A 17,231-nucleotide genomic window follows, 5' to 3' on the forward strand; every position below is an offset into this window, starting at 1 on the left:
CCATTGAAATACTCAAGAATCAACTGATCCGAAGTGGTCTTCGCTTTAATCTCAGCTTCAGACGGTCCGACCTCAAAATTTAAACCAGTAACTAAAGCGAACTCCAATTGGCTAATGGACTAAGGCACCAGAAAAATTTAATGGTTCCGCCATGAAGAACTGTTTGAAAGGGGATTCCTTCACCCTATCCAATAAACCACACTGTATAAATTTTGCTTTAATATTTGGAAAGTACTAACTGTCGCGCTAAGTGATACGTCCCGTAAAATGTTCCTCTACTGGAACTATCAGTTGTGGAGGTCTTAAGTTCTGCATAAAACAAATAAATACCCAATTAAATAGAATAACAAAAAAAAACATCAAATTTTATATTCTGCAATATATTATCGAGCAACTATCGGACACTATCGCACCATATCAGACACCAATGAAAAACTGGAACTATAACATTATCGTGCACAATCGTACCTCACATCGTACACCATCGGATTATAACAACACAACCATTTGTTCCCACTATCGGGCACACATCGTACCCAACATCGTACCCTATCGTACCTCCATCTTCAACCTCAAGTTATCAGAAAACACAAACCTATCGTACCAACGTCGAACCACTATCGTACCCCTATCGTACAATCATCTTCAACCTAAAGTTATGAGAAACACAAATACTATCGTACCCCTATCGACCCACTATCGTACCTCTAAAAAACCCATAATTTTTTTTCAAAATTTTACGGTTTATCAGATTTCACACAGTCAAATTCAACAATACATATTATAACATTTTCCAAAGGAAAAGAAATTGAAAAAAACACATACCCTAGACATTTTTGCGTAATGGGGTGTTGGTTTTTCTTCTTCGGTGAGGCTTGGTTTTTCTTCGTCTCCGGTGGGGGTTGGGGCTTGATTTTTCTTCGTCTCCGGTGGGGGTTTTTCCGACCGTCGGGTGAGGGAGAGAGAAGCGTCGGGTGAGGGTGGGTGAGGGAGAGAGAGGCGTCGGGTGAGGGTAGTTATGTTGCTCGATGGTTTTGTGGGAGTGAAGAGTTTTGGCAGAGAGAGGGAACGGGAAATGGGCAGGGGAAAATGTACGGTATTATTTAAGTTTTTTTTATCATTATTGTGTACCATCGTACTATCGGGCACTTATCAGGTACCATCGTGTACAATCGTACTAATAGGTCCGCATTAACTTAATAACAACAATCGGGCATATATCGGACTACTATCGATCCATTATCGTACTTAAAAGGGTGTGTAGATTGAAAATAATAATCGGGAAACCATCGGGTAGCCATCGAACCTTAATGACCATCGGGTAACCAAACATATCGGGCAAGCATCGGGTGGCCATCGGACCTCATCCCTAACCTTGAAACTCAACAACTATCGTGCCTACATCGGGCCTCTATCGGACACTATCGTGCATTTAGAAAAAAAACTCAAGGAACCCAAGAAAACGCAAATTTTCACCCAAAAAACAACAAAATATACCAACAAACTACAGATCAAACATCTAAATAGCATTCTAAATCATAAAAACAACCAACAACAACAAGAATCAAAGAAAATCACTTACCCATGTGTATCTTTCTTGTAATATTTTAGAGAGGAAATGTATGAGATTTTGTTATAAGAGAGGTATTTTTGGTATTAAATGAAAGATGAGCATTGATATCATATGGTGGTTAATTTTGGTTCAAATTTTAATTATTAAGCTAATATAAGCATGATTTATCAAATTTCCCAAACAAAAAGAATTGAAAGCATAAAAATCTTCTCCTCTATTTAGTTTGTGTTATATGCGTAGTTAATATTTGGTAAATATCAGTATTTTTTTTAATAAAAAAAAAATTTAAGACTAAAAAAAATATAAAAACATAAAAATAAGTAATTAATTTTTTTTTAAAAAAAAATAATGCTGTTTGGTAACACTACAAAAAATAGTTTTTTTATTTCTTTAATTAAAAATTTGACAATTAAAATTTTTATTTATCATTTTTAAAAATTTTAATTAAAATTTATTAAATTTTAAAAATAAAATTTTTTTACTTTCAAAATTTTTTTAGACTATTTTTTATTTTTTGGTTTATTTTTTATTCTTTCATTCAAATCATCAACTTATTTTATATTGGTAAACAACAAATACAAATAAAAGTTATCAATAGCATTTATTATTTTTTGTTTTTAAGAAAAAAAAATAGCTATCAAATATATTTTTATTTTTTAAAAATAAAGAAAGAAAAATAAAAAATAATATTTCTTTAAAATTTTTATTTATCATTTTTAAAAATTTTAATTAAAATTTATTAAATTTTAAAAATAAAATTTTTTTACTTTCAAAATTTTTTAAATTGTTTTTTAGTTTTTGGTTTATTTTTTATTCTTTCATTCAAATCATCAACTTATTTTATATTGGTAAACAACAAATACAAATAAAAGTTATCAATAGCATTTATTATTTTTTGTTTTTAAGAACAAAAAAAAATAGCTACCAAATATATTTTTATTTTTTAAAAATAAAGAAAGAAAAATAAAAAATAATATTTCTATTTTTGTGTTTAAAAAATAAAAAAACAAAAATTTTACCAAACAAAAATTTAGGATTGATTTTTCAATAAATTGTTACATTGTTAATATAGTAGATTTTATTTGGATTAATAACAAAACTTTCTAAAATCCTCCTTTAATCATTTTAGGATTAATACCAAACCTCAATACTCCGAATAAGGAAACAAGGCACGCCAGGACTAAACATCACAAGGGGATCAACATTTAATACTACACTATAATTCATAAATGAAATATTGACATCCCAGAATGGCCAAGGTAATACATAGTAACTTTGCACTAGAATTAACAAGTTCAGGTTCATCAGAGTAAAGGTTTTACAGCTGTTGCTGCTCCTTTGCTCTCTTTCGCGCTAGGAAGCGTTCTTTGGCTGCTGCCACAGCATCTTCACCCCTTTTATGATGGCCAGACTTTGGTTGCTCTGCTGCTGGTGGCTCAACTGAATTTTCCGGCACTGTTGTGTTTGAAACTGGCTTCACATCAGGAGACTTGGAATTTCTCTTTTCATGAGAGGCTTCCCTCTTCGCTGGAGATGATTCTGGTGACCGAGTTTTATCTAATGTTTCAGCAGCCACTCCTTCATGTTTGTCTGGATTCCTTAACTCCACTTGCTTCTCTGGTTTCCTTGTCTCCACCTGTTTCTCTGGTTTCCTTGTCTCGACAGCATCATTTGCGCCAAAAGCAACATTTTTTCCAAGATTGAAGTAAAAATCGGTCAAGTCGGTCTTCTTGGTAACCTTAACACAGCAAGATGAATAAAAGTTGCATTAATACCTGTTCTAAATATATCACATCACATTAACACCAAACCTATCCAGTGATGTATTTCCATTTAACTTCTATTCTGGTTAACATGATAACAAACCAAAAGCCTATTTAAGGTAACACCTCGAATCTTCTGTACTCATGTCATAGAATACCCTTTATTATCCATAAAATGGCACCAAACTTGCTTTCTTTTTATGCTTAAGTAAAAGGTAGGGCAATACTGTGGAGAAAAAAGAATATATAATTTCCACGAATTTTTTACTTACATCATCTTTTTCTTCCCGAAGTTGACGCAGTCGTTCTTCCTCCATCCATTTTGCCTGCTCAGCAAGCTTCTTCTTGTAAGCACTTGTGACAAATTTGTCCTTATCTGCATAGAGGTGGTCCTCTTTACTTCTCTCTTTTGAAAGTTTTCTTTCATATACTATCTCCTGCTCCTTCTGTCGTAGTTCTGCTTTCCTAAGAAGATTTTGAATATATTTTGGCTGCAACAGAAGAAAGTAAATTCATTTAGTATTGAACTCCACGAAGGAATTCTAACTGGAATCAGCTTCACCATATTCTCAAAATTACCGAGAATAAGAACCTAGAAAAAGATGTTGAAGCTAAATGGAAAACAGTATAGAATAAAAAATTAAACAAGAAAATTTAATCACAATAAATCCCAGGCACACTAATTCATTAGATTGCATATAAGAAAACTGACTAATAATGGCTGCTCTTGCATTCGACCACCGAAAAAAAATATAAATCATCATAGCATCTTCCCAAAAACACCACGAGAGCATGTTCTAAAACTTAGATTGTACAATATGTAGAATACCTTTCTCTCTTCGAGATCTTGTGTCTGAGGCTGGGTTGTTTTTGACTTCATTTCATCATAAACTCCATCATAATCGAATGCCAAAGGGTCCTCTTCAAGGGCTTTCCTCTTCTGCTCCTCAATCTTCATAACACAGAAAGAACAACAAAAAAATAAAAGCCATTAATCCACTGGGAAAAAAGAAAAAAAGCTTCTGCAAATTAAAAAAAAAAAAGTTCTACACAAAGGTGCTAAGTAAGTAAACACTAACATCCTTGAGAGACTTATTTTTTGAAGCCTGGCGAGAAATTTCTTTCTCAACATCATTGTCATCATCATCACCAAAACCTAAAACATTAGGGCGAGGAGGCCTTGGGGGCAGCTTCTTCTGCTGCGGCCTCAAGTTCAAACCGTACCTGCTCATATTTCCTGCACCCTCTTCACCTCACTTTAGCTTGCCTTCTGAAACATATCAATTTAGCTAAATAAGATTTGTATGCATTTCCAACAACGGATTGACAATAACATTTCTTAATTACAGTCCACTTCTGTTCAGAAAATTAATCGAATTGAATTGAATTCATAAAAAACTGCAAGCGAAACATATATGTAATAAGCTGAAGAAATAATTTAAGAACGAAAGAAAACTTCATTAAAATTCATATGAAGAAACTGTTTGCCTAATTGTTTTAAAATACATGTGAGGTTACATTTTTCCTATAGACATTGATTTTATTATCACTTACAGGGATCTAAGCTCAGTACTGAAATTTGTAATCGAAAGATGTATTAGAAATGAAAAATAATGAGTAAGATACCTGATAGCGATGAACAGGCGAAGTGAGTTGGTCGGAGGACCCGACTGGAGCGGCGGAAAAGAGAGAATTTAGGGTTTCTGAGAGAATTTGAGGGAGAAAGAGTAGTTTTGACGGAGGAAGTTACGGAGGCGAAGCCGTGAATCTGAGAGAGGGAGGGACGAGGGAGCTAGGGAAGGGAGGGTGAGAGAATTATTTGCAGAAATGACCATCACAAATGTACAAAATTTGCAAAATGTTGTCGTTTTCCTGAAATGTTTGTCGTTTTCTCAATGATGTCGTTTTGTAAAATTATTGTCGTTTTCTCAGTTATTTCAATGTTAGTTGGAAGCTGGTATGCAATATAACTTGAGGAACATATGTGGAAACAAACATATAAATGGGAAATGCTTCCTCAATGAACTAGGTCTGTGACCACCTTTTGTTTGCATTTATTGAATATTATATTCTCCAAATTCTGAGTTTTTGAGTAAATTTTTATTGAGAATTGCCAAGGGGATCATTAGTGTCAAACATCACAAAAATGTGATTTACCACTATTAGTGTAATTTAATATCGGGCGTCACTTATTTGAATTTAATAAGTATTATAGTTTATCGTTAACCAATCATGAAGTACTACCACATGTGTTGTTGGACACCTTAATGTGTTAAATAACAACCCTCAATTTTATTGATGCCCTTTTGACATATGTTAATGCTTTTCCTATTTCTCCATGTATTATTTGAAGATGGATAATGTAATGCCCCGAATTCTCTGATGCATTTAACGGCATGAATAGTAGGCCGGGCTATACTTGCCTAATTATGTTATTAATTGATAAAATGCATGTATATATTGATTATATTATAATATGATGTGAAATGCATGCATGTGAGTCCATATTTTTATTACAGGGGTGTGATGATAATTTGGCCCGTTGAGGGTAATTTGTGTATTTGGGTGCATGATGTGATTTGTGAATGAGATTCCATTATTATGGAGATATATTCGAGCTATTCGGCATGAGACGGTTATTTTTAGTGGATTAGCGGTTTTGTCATAACGAGGTCAATTTGGGGGTAATAGAAATGTTCATTTGGTGATAAATTGGGAATATTTGAGATCAGGGTGAAATTCTGGAGGTTTTGACTATAATGTCCCCGGGGGTGTTTTCGGGACCCCGAGCATTAGGTTTTATTTGAGGTTACTTAAGGTTGAAGTAGCTTATCAGATAGAACGTACGATAAGAAAACTTCCTGTTCTCCCTTTTCAAAGTCCGTTTTATCGTTTAAGCCTTTTTGACGAAATCTTGAGTTCTAGGAGTCGGAGTGAGGATCGAGGCATAGCGATCCTAGGAAAGATTAGAAGCTTCTTGACCAAAGGATTTGACAGAAAACAACCCAATCGAAGGTAATCGAAGTTTAAGTTTTGAGTTTTTCCGAGTTTCTAAGCTTTGAATTGATTTTGTGAATTGTTGAGTTTCCGATTCGTTTAAACCTTGGGTTTTGAGGGTTTTGATGCATGGGGAAGCTTGGGAACTTTGTGTTGATGATTGGGTAATGTTTAGGTATGATTTTGGAGGTTTTGGAGTGTTAAAAACGCGGTTGGGAATGGCCCAGGGTGAAGGGTCGCGGCCCTGCCTTGAAGAATCAGGTGGAGAGCTTGTGCTTGCTGGGCGCCCCGACCCTTGATGGAGGGCGCTGCGGCCCTTGCCTCAGAGAACCCTGGGGGCCGCGACCCAAGGTGCTAGGGCCGCGGCCCAAGGTGCTAGGGCCGCAGCCCTGCCCTGTTTTCGCCCCGTTTGCTCGTTTTGACCCCGGGAACCTAGTTTTGGGCCTTGGGAGTGTCCTTACTACTTGGATTAGTTTGGATTGATCTCTTGGAGGCTAGATAATGGTTTGATAACCCTTGATTATCTTGATTATTGATGGTGTCCTATATGTGTTATGATTAGGTAACCGCTAAAGGACTAAAAGCTAAACCGTTCTCAAGGGTCGTTCTTTTGTTCATTCTAGCTCGAATCAAAGGTAAGAAAACTGCACCCCAAGTGTGACATGCATGGATATTCGTGAGGCATGTTGGTTATGTAATATGGACATGGATTGAATATAGAATGCTTAGCATAAGTTGCTCACTTGTGCATAGTACTGACTCATTAGTCAGGTTTGACAAAGGTACTAGTATCAACTGTGAAGCTGTGACCTATTAGCCAGGTTCGGCAGTGGTACTGGGCACTGGTCACGTTGCACTGACTCATTAGTCAGAATTGGCAAAGGTGTTAGTGTTAACTGTGAAGCTGGGACTTATTAGTCAGGTTCGGCAGTGATACTGGACACTGGTCACGTAGCGCTGACTCATTAGTCAGAACGGCCTTAGCGTGTATCACGCAAGCCAACAGAGATTAGATCTAATCGACTATTAGCATTGAATGACTCAAAGAGCATTAATGCAAGACCGACCCCGAGGGTCGATGATTGAGATAAGCACTTGGAGGCTAGTGGCTTACCTAGCAGCCACTCTCTCTCTTGAAGCATGTGATGTTCACTCATTGGTTTGAAAGCGTTATGTTCAGTGTGATTATAATGAAAATCATGTGATAATGTTTATGAAAAGTATTATGTTTTCTTGCTGGGCTTTGGCTCATGGGTGCTATGTGGTGCAGGTAAAGGGAAAGAAAATCTCACCTAGCCTTGAGTGGAGAGCTGATGTGGTGATGTGTACATATGCGGCCGCTTGACCACCACGGCCAAGGAGTTCTCAGAGGAACTAGGGGGTTTACCCTATTTTTGCTGCTTAGGTCGGCGGGATTGTAAATTTAAAACAGTAGTGACCATTTTGTACTGAGGACAACTTGTAAACGTTTTGTTTAGCTCTGCAGAGCGGTTTGTAATGAAAATATCTATTTCCTTTTTATTGGTTTTATACATTAACCTGTTAGTTACACTTAGAGCACGTTTTTGACCAAATAACTCGGGTAGAGAGTCAAATTTCCGGTCCACCGTTCACCGTAACTGTTCTGGGGTAACCAGGGCGTTACAGATAACCTTTACATGATTACATCACATGTCTTCCGGGGCCAACTCCTTTTCATGCATATATTTGATGTTCATTATGTTATAATATTTTATATGGACTAACATAATTATACGTTGCTCAGGCAGTGTCGTGATTAACATGTAAGGATAACTATATAATAAATATTACATGCTATTACCATCGGGCCATAATGGGATGGACATAACGTACTAACATGCTCGGGGTCCATTGACACGCTCTCAACGTCTATAGGCCAGCCCATTGGGCCAAGGCAACTAATCCTCACATTGGGTATCTAAGCCCAATAAGCCCATTATAGTTTATAAAAAGAGTTACACCATTTTATTAAATGTGTGTGGACAATGAGTGTTTTAAGAGGAGAATGAGAGAGTAGTGTTCATCTACACCCCAAGCACCCATTTAATCTTTGATGTGTAGGTGAGTGAATTGTGATGAGCATAATGATAGAGAATGATAGTTCATAGACTTGATCACAAAGGTATGTAAAGCTTCCTTTTATTTATATTGTGTTTGATACCTTAAATAAGATGATTTCATTGTGTAATATTGAGCATGAATATGTTTGATCAATTATTGATTATTGTTTGATACTCAATTACTTTCAACACATTAAGGATTTTAGGAGAATTCAATATAAGGAAAAGTGGGTTTCCGTACACTCTTAATATTTCGGTATTGTAAACTATTCGGAATTTTCTGAAAAGTTGCAAGATGCTCTAAATAACTACAATATACACGGTTATAAAAAAAATCACACCGAAAACTGTTCACGGGTCGAGAATACTGAAAGCCCTACCAGTAGGGGGCTTAAAGTGAACCCTCTATAAAAATTGTCCAATAAATATATATATATATACATATATCATTTTTCTTAGTTATTATTTGTTCTAAGTTCTTCGAAAGCTTGTCCACTCTTTCTCAGATGCTATATAGATTTCAGACTAAGTGAAAATAATATTTGTTTGATTGAAATTATGTAAGATGGAATTTAAATTAGATCATTAGGATACATGTTTTTTTTTACCATGGTAGATTTAGAATAGGGTCCTAATGACACAACATTCCTTTTTCTAATGATATAATTATTGTTAGTTGCTCATTCCATGGAAAAAGGTCGCTGGCAGTGGCATTTTTGACCTCTTTCCCAGTATTTGTTCACCTGTTGTGCTAATTATCCAGAATTGAATTGAAAGCCTGTTCTAATATTTCTTTGAATCATAAAATAAAAGAGGAATAATTGGGTAGCTTTTTGTGTTGGAAGTTGAATATACTTAGGTCCATATGATTAGTAATAACAAGGAGACTAGCCGAGACCAGTTCATTTCCTCTTGCAAAAGTTCATCTTTCCATATAAGCATCAGTTCTGATATTCAATATATCTTTATCCAAAAGAAATTAGCACTCTCATTTTATCTGATATTGTGAACAAATCAAAACCTTTTACTGCCAATTATATTCCCTGCATTATAGAGAAATATAAGAAACCATTGGTGTTAGACTTATTAAAGGAGGAGTAGAAAACATTAACATTCATAATCCTCAACTTTATTCACAATATATCTAATCTCATAGAATATTGAAGCATGTCTTTAATGGAATTTGGGTTAGAAAATTCCCTCCAACAACATCATTCATGGGATGATTCATGGCTGGATGCTATCTGCCAAGAGAAGCCAAAAACAACAAAAGGAGCAAAGAGTGTCTATGAACACTACTTTCTTCTATTTCTCTCAACTGATACGCACACTACCACACCATATGCAAAAGTGTATCTCTCTCATTTTGTAAGAACCTCAATGGGTTTAGTGGGTCTTGATACATAAAGAGAGGGGAGTTAGATGTCTTGACCTAATGGGTTGGCCGAAAATGTTGAGAGCGTGTCCATGAGATCCGAGTATATTATGTCAATCCCATTGTAGTTCGATTATAATAACATGCATATAAATATACATTTATCGTAATATGATAATGACACTGAATTGAAACGAGACGGACACTAGCTTGACACTAAATGTCCTGAAGATATTTTCTGACGTCGACCCTACATGGAAATGCTTAGAAGAGATTGCAGCAAAGAAAGCCACTAGTAATGAACCGGTTCTTGTTTCCTCCAAAATAGCTCGTGCACCTTCTAGCTAGCTAGTTGAAGATGGTCGTAAAATAGCGGTTTCAGTATTGCGAATGGTATGATGGCACATAACCATGTAATCTATGAATCATGAGATGAAGCTAGTCATTATTTTCTCTTGATTGCTCACCTTCAAGATTTTTGTTTCAGGTATTCAAGTCATGGTTTGAAAAATACCACTGTTTGGGCACTCGCAGCCCCATTCTGATCATGTACTGATTGTATATTTGTAAATGTAAGAAATTAGATTCGACTTTTGACATGATGGTGGTCACATTTTGAATTTGGTTTGATGAAGTATGCTCAATCTTGATTCATGTGTGTGTATCACTAAACTTTGTTTTCTTTTGTGAATAATTTCTATAAAGAATTCGATGGGGCAGAGCGAGATTAAGGCATCTCCAATCCATAACACTATATATATATATATATATGTTGTTGCACCAACATTAAACTAAAGAATCTTATCACCATTTTTTTTTTCTATTTTAAGCATAACACCAAAAAGTATATTTTTTAAAAGAGATATGATATATATATATTAAAATAAGAAGAAAAAAATTTGCCCTGTGAATAATGCACATCATATATGTTGTGGCACTGTTCACGTACAGCTTAATGGTGTAATATATGCAGTTGGGTTGGAGACCATTTAAGGAATTATCAGCATATATTTTTAAGGTTGGGTTGGAGCCTTAGAATATGCCAATATAGCATAAACTGCTTATTGTTTAGTGGTTTTGCAATTTTGCAAATAAGCTGCTTAAATTTACTTAACATATTAGCTTTCCAAAGTTTCTTCTCAGGAGCCTTAGTTATGCTTTCTGTTTTGGAATAATAGACAAAAATAGCATTTTGGGATTAGTATGGATTTGAAGACAAATAAATCCTTACAATCCAAGTAAAACCCTGAATTTGTGCATTGTTGATCTGAGATTTGTCATCTTTGTTATAGCATATGAAGTTGTGAACGATTCCAACCAAGCATTTCATCTGTTAGTCAAAGTATTGGAATATGGGGGTGAAGGTAGGGTCTTTATCTTCATAGCCATCTGCATACACAAAATAGTTTCAAACCATATTATATCACTTTATTACGTTTGATGAAGCTTTCCATCAATGACAGCATCCTGGTAATTGCTCAATATGCTCATTTTGTAGTTAGCTCAAATGTATCTAATGCATTTAGTGATAGTCAAGTTTTACCCCTTTTCCTTTTCCTTTTCCTTTTGGTATCGAGTATTGATCAAGTTAGTTGGCCATATCATTATGTTACATACAAGTTTCCTTAGGCTAGGCCCAAAAAAATAGGTTAATCTCTTTTACTTTTCTTCCTATAAATATTGCATTCATTTTTGGGATAATTACAAAATGTACGGTGTTTAAACAAAAATATCTAAATATACGGTTATATAAAATAATTATAAATTTACAGTATTAACTTTCAAATTTACGGTATTAACTTTCAGGCTAAAACACCTTTACAATTATGCATATTATATATATATAAATAGATATTTACATATATATATATTTATACAATTATAATTATAAATCTTAGACACACAATTTTTAAACTGAAAAAAGAATATTTATATATATATATGATAATATTTTACTATTTTCTTTCTATTCTCTGTACTTTAGTTTTATTTTTTTTTATCTTTTTCTCTTCATTAATTAATTCATACATATTTTTAGTGTGCTAATAATAATAATATCAACTATCTTCTACTTTTTTTATTTTATTATCTTAGTATCATACATAAAATTTCTAATTAAATATGTCATTTTTCACTTTTTTTTCTCCCTTAATATTACTTTTTATATTTAATTTTTTTATAGTCCTATTTTTATTTAAATTGATATAAATGATCTTTCAATTTTATTATATATATATTCATAAATTTTTGTAACATATATTAATAGTAGTAGGAGAAATAGTGATAAAAAATGTTATATTATTTTGAAAATCATAGCAAGTCAAATCTCAACACTCAATGTTAAACTAAAATCTTAATCTAGTCAAAGTTTAAGCTTTGTTGTAAAAATATATTTTAAAGTTAAAAAATTAATTTTCTAAATTTTTGTAACAATCATGTTTAATAAATTTATAAATATTTATGTAAATGTTAGTTACAAAAATAAACTTCTTGATTGTGAAATTAATTTTGCAAATTGTTGTTACAAAAATGTAAAATTTGTATATAAAATTATTGTAATTCATTACTCTCTAACTGTATTTTTATATAAATATATATATAATAAAGTGTTTTATAAATAATGAATATCTTAAATTTATTTTTTTAAGTTGTATAATATAAATTTAATGTTTACTGTAATTTTTTGGTACAATATTGTAACATATGGAAAATTATAATATTTTTATGTAAATTTTGGTTACGATTTCTTAACTATAAATTATTTTTGTAAATGTTAGTTACAAAAATATATTTCCAGTTATGAAACTAAATTTGTAAACTATTGTTACAAAAATAAAAAAATTAGTTATGATTTTGTTCGTAAGTTTTATGTACAAAATAATATAATTATAAAACTAATTTTTGTAAATATTATTTACAAACACGTAAAAGATATTTACAATTTTGTAACAGATATTTACAAGTTTGTAAACGTTGATCACAAAAAATTGTATTTTACTGCTTTTATTTAAGATTTAAAAGCCATTCCGTATTTACACTTTTGCCACTCCGTGTTTTTATCCAAAAATTCCGTATTTTTGTAATATACCGTATTTTTCATATTTTTTTTAACTTTTAGTGTATTTTTGTAGATTTCCCTTCATTTTTCTAAGTTAGTAACTTTAAGTTTTTTTTTCTTTGGGATCATAAGTGTGTAAGATTCAAACTATCAAAGAAAAGAAATTAGAGTTGGTGGGCATTTATTTATGTTCTAGGTACAAGTATCATCCAATTTATATTTAATTAGTTTTATTTAAAAAGTTTATTAATTATTTTTATTAATATTTTATGATTTTCATATAAATCTTAAATAAATAAATAATAATATACATACAAAATGGCATAAAAAATTAACCAAAACACTATTTTGTTTAAATATATATATAATATGAAAATATTTCCAAACATAAATATAATTTTTTTTAAGAAAAATTAAGCATATGTATTATATATTATTATAATAATATTTTATAATATTTAAATTTATATTAATATAATTATTATATATGTAATTTTTTTTATTAAATATAATTAATTATTATTAATAATTTATAATATTTGAATTTATATTAATATAATTGATAAATATCTATTTTTAAGTTAGTTATAAATGTATATTGAGTTAAATATTTAGAATATTATGTTAAAGTTAACAAAAATAAATTAAGAATTTTTTTTAACTACACATTTTTTTATATAGAAGATATATGTATTTATATATTATGGAACAGTTTGGCATACTGTTGACATGAGTTGCCTTTTCAATATTTTTGGCCTAAACCTATTGCGGATAAGGATTAGCTAGTTTGTATTGACATTTATGTATCAATTTACTTCTACAACTAAAAACCTTACATTTACAAAGGCTTCACTTACACGCAAATCCTAAGAATGTTCAACATTTCAACCTTCAAAATCCAAGTTATATCTTCTACAAAATGACATGCCAAGAAAAAGAGAACGAAGTTAATTTTTGAAGTTAGAAGATGATTGAAGATGATGGGACTAACTATACATCTTCTAATCTCATATGATAAATAAGTAGATTCTCTCATGTAGCATAATTGACAGTTTGACACCCTTAATGGAAATTACATTAAACAATTCAAAATGCTATTTTTAAAAGTACAAAAGCACATCATTAATCTTATTATATTGTCTAGCTATATGGGCTTAGCTCAAAAAACAGTATAGAAAACATTGAACACAGTTCTATGACTCTTGGTTTGTGGACAACATTGCGCTTTGTAAACATTTCTGACACTCATCATCAACATCAACATGTTCATAAGCCTATGCTCTGTACATTTTTACCTAATACCTATTCTATTCTATTTCTCCACTAAACTAACCTAAAAATCCAAATGTAACAAAGTACAACCTTACAATGCATCATATTCATGAATTTAAAGTGAAACAGTCACAGATGATAATTTGTACCCGTCACAAAGAGATAGATACCAGGTCACCCAACACACTCGATGCTCCAAACCCAATCACCAATAAATAAATATATTAAAAAAATATTTAAAGAAAGAAAAGAAAAAAGCAAATCAAAATCATGGTAATTCATTTTTTAAAAAAAATTAATTTTGTAGAAAATAAAAAGAGGAGTATTTGTGAAAAAGCCAAAAAATAACAACAGCGTAAAGGTTTCAGCATGTATATGTTGCTTATGTTTATTTCTCTCTCTACCGCTATATCTGTCTCCCTCATCTCTTTCGCCATTGATTGAAGAAAAGCTTTGAGATTTCAAGCAAATCTCAAATCTTAATCGCAAAACCCCAACACCCATGTGATTCATTTTCTGGGTAACTCTGGGAATTGGATTCTGAATTCGATTTCTGGTTAAAGACATGATTTTTAATTTGTTTGAATCTCTGTACATATAGAAGAAGTTTGAGAGAGAGAGAGAGAGAAATGCCAAGCGTAGCTGTGAAGCTCTATAGCGTGTTCTTCAAGTTTCTCTTGAAGCACCGTTTGCAGAATCGGATCCAAACCCAACCAGACGATTCCAACCCGTTTGGTGTCACATCTCGACCCGAAGAAACCATTGCTGCAGCTAACCCAGTATTCACCGATGGTATAGCCACCAAGGATATCCACATCGACCCATTTACTTCTCTTTCGATCCGAATCTTCCTTCCCGAATCCGCACTCACTCCGCCCGAACCTGATTCCAAGCCCTCTCACAGACCTAGGGTTAGGACTGGCCCTGCCCCAAGAAGATCTGATCTCGATTCCGGATCCCCACCAGCACAAACTGATTCGGCTCACCAGACTCACGGCATTTCACAGCCTTATTCTTCTCGACGCAATAGCTATGGCAATATCGGAACCCCCGCAACCGACGATGCCAAGAGAGAGCCTAGAAGGTTTAGCTATGGCTGTAGCAATGACATGGAGAGTTTGAATTTGATCTCAGGCGGCGGCGGAGGAGTGTACAGAGGCTACTCACCTTCGACCGAGAATCGGCGAAGATTGCCTGTGATTTTGCAATTTCACGGTGGTGGTTGGGTCAGTGGGAGCAATGATTCGGTGGCTAACGATTACTTCTGTCGGCGGATCGCGAAATTGTGTGACGTCATCGTTGTAGCTGTCGGTTACAGGCTTGCGCCAGAGAATCGTTTCCCGGCTGCGTTTGAGGACGGGTTGAAGGTGTTGAATTGGCTTGGGAAGCAGGCCAATTTGGCTGAGTGTAATAAATCAATGGGGAGTGTACGGTCCGCCGGCGGCGGCGGCCTGGAATCGAAAAAGTCCGATACGCGCATTGTTGACACATTTGGTGCCTCAATGGTGGAGCCATGGTTGGCTGCTCATGGAGATCCATCAAGGTTCAATCTTTTTTGTGATTTAGCTCAAATGGTCAGGCATTAATCGAGTCCCATCAAAGTTCATGCATTATTAGGATAGCATAGTATTAGTGCGTTATAGCTCCTCAAATGGTCAAGAAAAATGTGCTGATAATTCCTATAATGTTAATGTCATAACTTGTGGATTGCTTTGCTAAGGTAGAGAATTTAGCTCTGTTCAGATTTAAGGTGGTGGTACTTGGGGTTAGCAGTGCATATCTTTGAGCTCTTTGCTATTTTGATAATTTGGGTTTGGACAGGAGTTTGCAAAACTACAATTGCAGATTGCACAGTCTCAAATAGATTTATAAGATTGATACTTTTTCTACAAAAGCTTAGTTGAATGTTTTAAGTTTCTAAAGTCATTTAGTTCAAGCTTTCTTTCATTTATCTGAGTTCTGTTATGAAGGTATAGTATGCCGAATAGTAATTAGTGATGGTTTTTTGTTTTGTAACATCTTTAGACAAGAAGATTATGTTACCTAAACTCTAAATCCTAACTTGGTTTTGTTGATGGAACAGATGCGTTCTTCTTGGGGTGAGTTGTGGTGCTAACATTGCAGACTATGTGGCTCGGAAAGCTGTCGAGGCAGGCAGGCTTTTGGACCCTGTGAAGGTTGTAGCACAGGTTCTGATGTATCCCTTCTTCATTGGAAGCATTCCAACTCATTCGGAGATTAAGCTCGCAAACTCTTATTTTTATGACAAGGCAATGTGTGTACTTGCATGGAAACTGTTTCTCCCAGAGGAAGAGTTTAGCTTGGATCACCTGGCTGCCAACCCCCTTGTCCCAAACAGAGGGCCGCCTCTAAAACTCATGCCGCCAACCCTGACAGTGGTGGCAGAACATGACTGGATGAGAGACCGAGCCATCGCCTACTCAGAGGAGCTACGGAAGGTAAACGTTGACGCTCCAGTCCTGGAATACAAGGATGCAGTTCATGAATTCGCAACACTTGACATGCTTCTCAAGACCCCTCAGGCACAGGCTTGTGCAGAGGACATTTCCATCTGGGTCAAGAAATACATCTCACTTAGAGGCCATGAATTCTCATACTGAGCTCAATGTGAGTAGTAAAACCCAAGTGGTGTTTTCAACCAGAGAACAAAGCCAACTGTTGCCTTGCCTCTGTGTTCTGCAGCCATCGTCGATCGAAAGAGCTCGGATTTGCAGCCACTACAGGGATCTCTATTACTGTTCTTGTTGGGTGGTTTGATGCCTTCTTGAGCTCTTCCTAGTCTACCTCTTTTGTTTATTTGATGCTATTTTTGTAAGATAGAGAGATAGAGAGGCAGAGAGACAGAGAGAGATGGTTTTGAGTGTAGGATTTAGATGAGCCTTTGAGATGGTTTTATACCCTCTTTTGTAGTAAAATTCGGATATTCCCTCTTCATTTTTCCTTGTGTATTACAATGTATTATTCAATTTAATGAAATTCTTATACTTTATTTTATATTATTTGAAAACCACTTAAAAGTGAGCATTTACACCTTCCACAAAAGAAAATTAATAGATAAATAAATGATTAGTGTGCTAAACTTAATTAATGA

General features: G+C 34.0%; 2 protein-coding genes across 2 annotated transcripts; one reads left to right on the forward strand and one right to left on the reverse strand.

Moving 5' to 3' along the window:
- Nucleotides 1-2,673: 2,673 nt before the first annotated feature.
- On the reverse strand, nt 2,674-5,154 carry LOC133817143 (uncharacterized). Its single transcript, XM_062249552.1, has 5 exons — nt 4,963-5,154; nt 4,416-4,606; nt 4,166-4,288; nt 3,609-3,827; nt 2,674-3,311 (listed from the first exon to the last, which is right to left on the reverse strand). The coding sequence occupies exons 2-5, from the start codon at nt 4,566-4,568 to the stop codon at nt 2,892-2,894; spliced, it is 915 nt and encodes a 304-aa protein (XP_062105536.1). The 5' UTR covers nt 4,569-4,606; nt 4,963-5,154; the 3' UTR covers nt 2,674-2,891.
- Nucleotides 5,155-14,454: 9,300 nt separating this feature from the next.
- On the forward strand, nt 14,455-17,134 carry LOC133817144 (probable carboxylesterase 11). Its single transcript, XM_062249553.1, has 2 exons — nt 14,455-15,662; nt 16,203-17,134. Exons 1-2 carry the CDS (start codon nt 14,749-14,751, stop codon nt 16,738-16,740), a joined length of 1,452 nt encoding a protein of 483 aa, XP_062105537.1. The 5' UTR covers nt 14,455-14,748; the 3' UTR covers nt 16,741-17,134.
- The last annotated feature ends 97 nt before the right edge of the window (nt 17,135-17,231 follow it).

The sequence above is a fragment of the Humulus lupulus genome, chromosome 2, assembly GCF_963169125.1.
Source record: "Humulus lupulus chromosome 2, drHumLupu1.1, whole genome shotgun sequence".
Lineage (NCBI taxonomy): Eukaryota > Viridiplantae > Streptophyta > Magnoliopsida > Rosales > Cannabaceae > Humulus > Humulus lupulus.